This window comes from Nematolebias whitei, chromosome 1 (genome assembly GCF_014905685.2).
Source record: "Nematolebias whitei isolate Nwh7 chromosome 1, NemWhi1, whole genome shotgun sequence".
Classification (NCBI taxonomy): domain Eukaryota; kingdom Metazoa; phylum Chordata; class Actinopteri; order Cyprinodontiformes; family Rivulidae; genus Nematolebias; species Nematolebias whitei.
The window spans coordinates 28,057,458-28,067,497 of NC_056498.1; the positions used below are offsets into that span (position 1 = coordinate 28,057,458).

At 39.0% G+C, this 10,040-nt stretch overlaps 1 protein-coding gene across 1 annotated transcript in view; it reads right to left on the reverse strand.

Moving 5' to 3' along the window:
• The window catches only part of LOC119409176 (RNA-binding protein with multiple splicing), a 61,384-nt gene that overhangs the window by 21,578 nt on the left and 29,766 nt on the right, over nucleotides 1-10,040 (reverse strand). Inside the window, exon 4 of the mRNA XM_037676040.1 lies at nucleotides 9,638-9,700. Coding sequence (XP_037531968.1) covers nucleotides 9,638-9,700 — 63 coding nt within the window. The remainder of the gene's footprint in view (nucleotides 1-9,637; nucleotides 9,701-10,040) is intronic.

Sequence of the window (10,040 nt, forward strand, 5' to 3'; positions counted from 1 at the left end):
CAACATGTTGTAAATAATATAGTTGGCTTGCATTATACCTTTTCAAGTTCAAGTATCTTTGTTCTCATTTGCATCACATGTGGTACATGAGGTGGAACGAAATTGTGTACTTAAGGTCGCAGTTACACCCAGCAATAGCAAAAATAGAAAGTATAAAAAGAAGCAGTATATAAGGATCTAAGATATACGCCAAACACTAATGATGTGAAATAATACGGTATAATAAACTGCAGCCCGAACATTTTTACACGTTATATTTTAAAGGAAATAGGTAGAAATGAAAATGGCACTTGTCAATCCAATAACAGGAACTTTTATTCTGAAAGGAAGGAAGCATCTTGATGCGTGTGCATTGTTAGAGAAAGCTTTTCTTGCAGCGCAAAAAGGGGGTCTGGGTAAATTAGTTTGCTTGTTTGAAGGCTTCTGTTGGTGTGTCTGCTGGTGTAGAATTAGGAAACTATGCAGTTGAGACATCGTTGGATGTATTGATGTTGTCGTTCATCATCACAACCCTCACATCTGCATCAGTGGGCTGCAGCTGCTGCCTACAATATGGAAACAGCATTTGTTTCTGAAACGTCTCAAAACATTTGCAAGGGTTCTCAATTTCTTCTCGAGTCTTGCAAGGCCCGAGTCTTGTGTTGTTGAAGTTTGGAACATAGACCGATTTGCAGGTCAAGTTTACTCTCAAAATAGTTGCAGAGTCGTCACAGGCGTCTGGAACCCATCTCAGTTTAGTTTCCGCGAGTCTGAAAGTGCGAGAAATGGGAGACGACCTCTGGAGGGTTTGGTGGAGACAAAAAGCCTGAATAGCAAACAAATTGGGACACCATTAAAACACTTTGTGATGAAGTTGTGGCATCTGTGCCATTTGAATTAATTCAGAGCTGATTATTTTTGTGTTTGCCATTTCAGTGCAATTAAGTATTCAGGGTTTATTTTAAATTTATTTTTAACAGTTAACACGGTCATCACAAAGTCCCTTTTTCTTTTTTTACAGCGGCACCTGGTGTAAACACACACCAAGCTGTTGCGTGGCGGTGTTTTTCCAGACGGGCAGCTTTTTTCAACACAACACCTACTGCCGACTACCCAACACAAAGCACCCATTTCTGCTATTGTAGTTTATTTTGAAAGGTTCAATAAGTGGAAACTATACGCATGGATGAGCTCAGCTTTACTAGCCAGAACACATGCATTTCCCTCTACGCTAATTCCTTGAACCGGCATAAATTAAAATATAAAAATCCATCACCTTTCTCAAGTTTAAGGAAGTAAAGAATATCCCTGAGCCAGTGTAAAAAAAGAGGATGAGGTATTTTCCCCAAACTTCCAACCACCTCAGATATAGCAGCAAAAATCTCCGTCCAAAAGGCATTAAGCCGAGGGCACTGCCAAAACACATGAATAAGATTTTCAGGGGACTGTTGACATCTGTCACATTGCTGGGGAAACCAAGTTACAGATTTTAGATAAACAGGCTTTAGTGTAATACACACGGTGCACCAACTTGCATTGGATAAGACAATGCTTCACGCAAATAGAGGATTCATCTACCCGTGTCTGAATACGTGACCAAAGCTCATCAGAAATATTCTCCCCAATATCTTGTTCCCAAAGGTTCCTAATCGAGTTTAGAGAGTTCAGACGAAACAAGGCAAGTAAATTATAAAGAGTTGAAATAGAGCCCTTTAGCCCAGGGGTGGACAAAAACAAGGAACCCAGGGCAGAGAGCTCAAGCAAATGGGGAAAAGTGGGGAAATTACTGCGAGCAAAACTGGGATTTGTAGACATCTAAAAAAAAAAAAAAAGTGGTGCGATGGAAGAGCAAATCTGTCTGATAGATGAGTAAAGGAGGCAAAAACATTATCAATGAATAAGTCCTTGAAGGTCCGTATGCCAAGATCATACCAAGTTAAGAGCAGTTTTTTGGTAATATTGATTTTGTGCACAATCATATGATGACAGTGATAAATTTATCAATAATCTGAGCAAACCCTCTACACTATTTTTTCTCCCACTTAAAACACGATTATGTTCTTCTGTTTTCCTGGAAGGTTGTTCAAGACAATGTTCTTGAGTAAGATTATGGTTAACTGTATGACAACTCAGGCTAGCTTCACTTTGCATTCACAACCGTGCTACAAAAACAGGCCGACGGAACACCTTTGCACCTAAAACCATCATGTGTTAAATAAGAAGAAGACACCTGGAAGACTTGCCTTCGTCTATTTGATGCGGTGATGAAGCAGATGAGTTTAGAACGATGTGCCGCTTCCTTTTTTGTTGTCTGTTGTTCAGATATCCAGAGGGAGCTGGCTGCTATCAGGAACTGTCACTCTGCTGCCTTTTTAATCTTTCAGAGTTTGACAGTAAACTTTACAGTCTAAATTTTGCCTTAAAGCCTGCTGGAAATGGCTCACGGTGAATTACAGAGCAACACGTCTAACTCAAAATCTCAACCTGATGACAAAAACTTGGCTCGCCGTTGCTTCAGACACGGGAGGCGAAGCCACGAGGACCTTCCTGCGGAACCTGTAACTGTCAATATCGCAACATTAGATCCCTTATTTGATGACGGTTGGCACCATATTAAAGGGAACCAAACACTTCAGACATCACTGCAACGTCATGGTGAGCCAAATCGCTGAAGGATTTTAATTGTGAATGTTTGTAGTTTTTGAGATGTGTTTTTCTTATTTCCAGAATTGAACCAAGATTAAAAATTAGCCTTAACTGTTTTTTTCGGGGCTTGTCCGAGGCAACACCAAGATGGATCCTGGCAAGCAGAGGGAGCAATTTTATCCACCACCAAACATAATGGAGGAGCCAGGCGGTGGCCAATGGTGGCCTTGGCCACCACAGATTATTTTTCGTCCACCCCAAACATTCGAGGATACTATACTTTTAAGCAACATAAAAAATAGAAAGCACAGTTTACTCAAATGATTGCGATGGATGGTTAATGCATATTTTCTTACGCTTAAATGTTAATTTTCAAGAATTGTTATTGTCCCCGAGGGGTAATTTGTTTCACAGTCAGTAGGCACATAAAACATCCATTCCATACTAGATAAGACAAAGATATTAAAATACCAATACAGACATAATTGTTCGTTAAGAAGCCTGATCGCTACAGAGATAAATGAGATTTTCAGTCCGTTATACATCTGGGCAGCAGATATCTGTGCCCAGACAGAAGCAACCCTAACTCACCATGGAGTGGGTGATCAGGATCTGCCAGAATAAGCCTGGCCTCGTTCACTGACCTCGCCTTGTGTAGGTCAGTGAGGTTCTGTAGGGCTATGCTAGCAGTTTTGCTGCACATCCTGACAATCCTCAACAGTTTGTTCCTGTTCTTACATGTTAAAAATCCAAACAGAAGAAAAAAAAAGTAGAACCAACATTCAAACTAGTTTCCAATAAAAATATATTCTCCGATGAGCCTTCTTACAAAATGAGCTCACATGTGCATCAAAGGTCAGTTTGTCATTAAGAACAGTTCCCAGATATTTAAATCAACAGCTTCACCGTTCATGACCACAGGAGCGACAACTGAAGAGTCTTTTCTAAAATCAACAACTGTCTCTTTAACTTTAAAACAGAAGACGCGTCATTCAGTGACGTCCCTGACCACGGGTCTATGGTCTGGGTCATCACTGCTGAGAAGGGACAAGATGGCCGAGTCATCAGCGAACTTTAAAATGTGACGCTGTGGATACTGGCTGCGACAATCACTCGTATATAAAGAAATAAATGCAGCCACAAACCGAAGTGGTATTCAGCACGCTTATTTTCTGTTATCCAGCTCACAGAATTTCAGTCTATACATAAAAGGTGGCAGCCATCTTGAATAATGACGTAGCAACCTAATTTTCAATACGGGCTTTTCTTAGGTCTAGATGCAGCTACACACCAAAACGTACCTCACCTATTTTGCAAGTTATCAAGCTCAAAAGATGGACAGATGCACTGACGAAGGGTATTTCTAAATTTCATTTTTGCAATGGTGGACAAAAAAGTTGTTATCTCTACTTCTAAGAGATCCACATGAGCCGCCGCACAAATGATATCTTTTTTTTTTTTTTGGGATCATTTTGAGGAAAAGTGAAGGAACGCAGAGGTCCATCTTCAGAAAACAAGGTGACCACAGAGCAAAGGTAGAATTGAGAGAGGCGCCTAAACGTCCACTCATTAACCTCGTTCGTGTGAAAGACACAAAATGGCACAAAGTTCGTATGAGCCGAAGGAGCGAAGTGTTCTGCAGTGAAACGAAGCTGCAGGGTTGGGCTTCTCATCTCGTCCCTGCAGGCTCGAGGAACCCAAACGAGCGAGCAAAGACTCTTCTCATGAAAGAGAGTTGTGCGGAGAGAGGGGGGGTTTAACTAGGATTGCCTCTTCTTAGCGCTTTCGCAGCTTCTGGCTGCAGAGGTATAATCAGATCTGCGGGTATAACGAGGCCTAAGTGTTCTCGTGTCTGAACCGAGCTGAAGATCCAACCTTGAACTGATTCTCAGGTTCTTCGGCTTCGATGGCGGTGGTTGTTGTGCCGTTATATTTAGAGGAAAATAGAACAGAGTTCCCACGACGGGAAACAAATCCACCTTCTCTCTGGAGTTTTCTCAGTCTTTCACAAGTCTGGATATGCAGATAGATGTTTGCAAGGAAATAAATAACTAAACTGAGCTCATCTCCATTTGACCCCTGGGGAAGCATCTTTCTCCAAAATAAAATAATAAACAAGAACATGTTTCAGTTCTGAGTGTGAGGGAACGGAGTGACTGCTGTTTTATAATAAGATGATAATTAAAAAAGGTGCAGCTTTTTGATTATTCTTCCTTTTAAGTCCCGATTTTGTCTCGCTACGACTAACACAAAAACAAAACAAAAAAATCAATATAAAAAAAAAACCACATCAAAAAGTGTGTTTTGATTGGAGCTAGTGTGCCATGACTTCTCGTAGCTGGTCATTTTAAGGCTTAAATGAAATTCAGGAGAAAAGAAAAATCTCCACAACGAGAGGCAAAATCTGTGAAATATAACTTTTCCCCCTCAAATTACAGACCTTGTTTAGATATTGTTTGTTCTTGGTGTTAAATATTATTTCTGAGCAACCAAGCGCTGTACCCCCCACCCCCCAGAGGCAACAGCAGGGAGGAGCTGCAGTCTATTTAAAAGGCAACAAGAAAAGAGCAAAAAATGGTGATTTCAATACTAATTTTTCTTTTTAGATAACTTTGTCTTCGTGATCGTTTGAAGCAAAAATCAAAACTTCCAATTCTTCATACAGTAGTTCCTCGTTTATCGCGGGGGTTATGCTCCAGACGCCGCTGCGGTAAGTGAAAAATTGCGGTAAGTGAAGAATTGCGATAAGTGAAAAATTGCGATGTAGCAACGCTATATTTAGTTTAGTATTTATATATATATATAGTACTGTATTTTTCGGACTATAAGGTGCACTTAAAATCCTTTAATTTTCTCAAAAATCGACAGTGAGCATTATAATCCGGTGAGCTTTATGTATTAATTCTGGTTGTGCTTACTGACCTCGAACCGATTTTATCTGGTACAATTGAATAATGTTGAGCGTTATTGTGAAGGAGTTGAATAAGTTTGACTTATCTGAATGTTTTGTTTTGCTTAATGCGCCTTATAATCCGGTGCGCCTTATGTAGGCCTGTCATGATAACAACTTTTGCTGGGAGATTAATTGTCTCAGAAATTATTGCGATAAACGATAATATTGTTTGAAATTTGACAAGAATTAGTAACTATTGTCAAATTTATGAAGAAATGTGGGTTAATTTATGTGTAGTACATTTTGTGACCACTGGATGGCAGTATAGGACCATTTGTACCGAAGGATTTGTGATAGTGAGGGAGCGAGCAGCATGTCTCTAAGAAAAATGGGAGGGAGGCCCCTTGACGTGACATGGGCTGTCACTCGTTTGTGTTTTTTGGTTTTCAAAATGGCAGACGCTCGGTTTGTTTTGAGCTCTTTAGCATAGCATTTTTCACACAAAGCTTTTAATAAATAAAAAAAACAGTAAACAAGTTCTCAGCTTCTTTTTGCAGAGAAAAACTTTTTAGACAAAGGCACAGGTTTCAACTGTGAATTCTGGAGCTTCGACAAGACGGAGTTTTTTTTTTTTCCTGAGATCTCGGCCTGTTAGCTTAGCTTGTAGCGTAGCTGCTTTAAACGATCCAAAAACACGATTTTGACCGGTTAAAAACAGATTTTAAAGAGAAAGGGAGGGGTCAGTGAAGAGCACCCAAGTTGAGCCTTTTGTCATCCAATGTCCAGTAGAAAGAGAGAGACACAAAGAAACAATAAAGATGATAAATGAAAATGAGGATGATAATTTTCATTTATCATGTGACTAAATGATTTATCGTTTATTGCGATAGGTCTAGCCTTATGTATGAAAACAGACCAGTTCATTGATATTGTGCCTTATAGTCCGAAAAATACGGTAAGTCTTTATAAACCCTTCCCACACTCTTGCAATGTTCTAAACTCTTTAACCTATGTAATTTTAACAACATACGTATATATACTGTACAGTATTGCAAAATTTTACTCATCAATTCTGCAGAACAGCAGCTCTGTTCTGGTTCTGCAGACCTACCCTGCAGCAACGAAGCCCACCAGGTCGATGTGTGCGTGGATAATTGCGCTTCAGGATTATTTGTGACTTTCCTGCCAGTTCTGTGAGCTTCATAGATAGTGTAGAATTGCGTCGCAAAACTTTCCCACTATTTTGGCATAAAGCAGCGGCTGGAAGCACTGTTGGATTCTGGGTAGTGTACCGTATTTTTCGGACTATAAAGGTGCACCGGAGTATAAGGCGCATCAAGCGAAACAAAACCGTCAGACAAGTCAAACTTTATTCAACTGAATAACTGTCAACATTGTTCAGATGTAACACATAAAATCAGTTCGAGGTCAGTAAACACAACCAGAATTAATACGTAAGGTGCACCTGATTATAAGACTCACTGTCGATTTTTGAGATAATTAAAAGATTAAGTGCAATTTATAGTCCGAAAAATACAGTAGTTCTTTTTGACTGGCATTACAGTATAAGCTTATTGTAAGAAAACTACAAAATGTCAAGGCCTGCCCGAAGTTTTTTCGTTAACTTTTTATCCCATGCCGTAATATCAAAGTTGACAATCGTTAAAAAAAACGCGAAAGAGCGAGTCCACGAAAGTCGAACCACCAAGTAGCGAGGGACTGCTGTATTCACACTTGTACACTTTGTACAGTTCATATTACAAAATGTACAAGTAGGGCTTTCTAGTACAGTTAATTAGTATTTTCAACTACAGAGTAAAAGTCCAGTCACTATATTTTTTCTTCTTTTACTTTTAGATTCAACGAGTGTGTCTGTCACAGCTGTAAAACAGATAAAGTCAAGTTTCCACAGACTTCCTCTGTAGCAGAGCTTTCACTTTTCTCTACAAAACAAGAAGTGAAGGATCTGCAGACACATAAAAATTGATTCATTGTAGTTCATGCATTCTACTCAACGCATCTTGTAGAGTTGTACATGACTGTTTGAGGCTTAATTTCGAGGCTGTGTTTCTGTCTGTCTTCACATGTCACACAGTTTATACAAGAAACAGATATTTTGTCAGCTTAGATTATAACCAAAGTAAGTCATAAATTACAATTGATCTCTATTGGAGAAGGCTGATGTTGGATATTTGGGCAGTCGCTGCGCTGGAACTTCAAAATATCTTCAGACGTTTCTAGTCGTGTGAATGTTTATGAATCATTCACACAGTTATGATCCGTTTGTCTTTTGTACATTGTTTTGGCATCTTTCTCGTTTCACAATTTTTGTGCTATTTCAACAAATCATAAATCAAAACGTTCAGCTCGTTCAGTAGAAGGGTGCTTTGACTTTTAGGATTGGTGCAACTTTAGCTTTTTGAGATATTTAGCCTTTTCTGACATTTTTTTCCTCATTGGAAATGTATCGAGCTCATTTTACATCCTTCAAATAATCTTTTACTGCTGCTCCTTTCACATTTTGTTCTGCTTCAGCTTCTTTCAGCATATTTAAACTTTATTCAGCTACAGCTGTTTTTTCAGCTGTTTAGTGCTCCTTTCAGCTTCTTTCTGTCAACTACAACATTTTTGTGCTTCTTCTATCTTCCTTTTGCTAATTTCAGCTTATTAGTCTCCTCTCAGCTTATTTATGCACTTTTCAGCCTTTTCTGCTATTTCAGCTACTATTTAGCTGTTTTTTATGCTAATTTTACCTTTTTCAGCTAATTCCATATTTTTTGAACTCACTTCAACTTGTTTCAGACCAATTCTGCAAAAATGTGCTCTCTCCATGTCCTTGTGCTAATCTAAGCTTCTTTCTGCTATTTTAGCTACTTTTCTGCCGTTTTTTTTTTTATTGTTAATTTAAGCTTTTTTCAGATAATATTCACTTCTTTGTGCTCATGCTTCTTTGAGCCTAATTAGGCAAACATGTTTTTTTTTTTTTGCTTTCTTCTGCCAATTAAAGTTTATTCTACCTTTTCTGCTATATTTTTTTTAGCATTTTTAGCTAATTTCAGCGGTTTTCAGATAAATTCAAGTTTTGAGGTAATTTCTGCTACTTTCAGCCTAATTAAATTCATGCTTATTTCATCTTGTTATAATCTTTTTAGCTTATTTCTGCTCCTTTCAACTTTTTCTACTATTTTTGCTAATATCTGTTTTATACTAAATTCAGCTTTTGCAGCTAATTCCACATTTTTGATAGTTCATTTTAGCTCTTTCCACTTCCTTCTGGTAGTTTCAGCATCTTTATGCCTTTTCAGTTTTCAGCTTTTTTCTTTTTTTTTTTTTTACTAATTTCAGCTTTATTTAACTAGTTTCTTGATTTTAGTGCTCATTTATGCTAATCTAAACCCAATTAAGCAAACATGTTCTTTCTGTTCTCTTCTGCTAATTTAAGCTTGTTCTTCCATTTCAGCTACATTTCAGCATGCATTTTTTAAGCTAATTTCAGCCGTTTCTAAGCAAGTCCTTCTGCAATAAGCATTCACACTGCATTTTTGCAGAAAATGCGAATTCTCTAGTTTTTAAGCATTTTATTTTTATTTTTGTCTAAGCTCGGCCTTTGATGGGCGCCCACATCTCAGCATCTTCACTTTCACACGTAGATAAAAGCTTTCCTTCCCCGCCTCGAAGAGATCAAGCTAAACTCCTGAAGTGAAAAAGAAAAATAATAATAAATAAAGAAAATCAAGGTGTGCGAGCTGATTTTCATTGCTGGCTTTGTTTTAAGGAAGCTAAATAAAAACCTGTGAGGATGACATCTGCTTTATATTTGAGTCGGCCTCGTCGAGGCTTACCGCCGAGCTCTGAAAGAAGTTGGATTATAATTAAACCCTAGATCAATATTCTCCATTTCTTTGTGCAAGAGGAGCTAATTTTCACCCCATCCTTGCAGGATTTCTTCTGTTCACGTGGCGTACAGTAACATTTCAGCTTCTTTTGTTTTTCAGGGTTTGATAGCTGATTTTGTTTTTTCTTCATATCAGATGCATTTGCAATGCAAGCAGCCATCACAAGATCTGCTTTGTGCTGAGCTGGTGCGTGAGAGGAGCGCCGAGAGGGCACGACACTTACGTTCAAGGCATTCTTAGCAGCCTCCGCCTCTGATCGGCTGTCAAAGCTGACAAACCCCACCGGCTGGGAAGACGAGGAGACAGAACAAAAGAAGAAGAGGAAGAAAAACATGGTTTAAGGGAGAAAACTGAGTCGGCATTTCTGTCTGAGTGACAAAGACAAGTCGTTCTTTTTTTATATTTTCCATTTCTTATCATTCTCAACTCCCCCCCGTCTTGTTGCGTCTCTTGTCCTGTTTATAAAAACTGTGGCAACAGAGGGGGGAGAAAGGGGAAGGGGGGTGGATGCAGGCTGAACTTTTAGTTTGTACAAAGGGAGTTCATTGCTCGGCTCCCCTTTGTCCAAATACGGGCAATGTAAGAGCTCGTGTTCGAAAGGCAGGAAGGGGGGGGGGGGGGGGGGG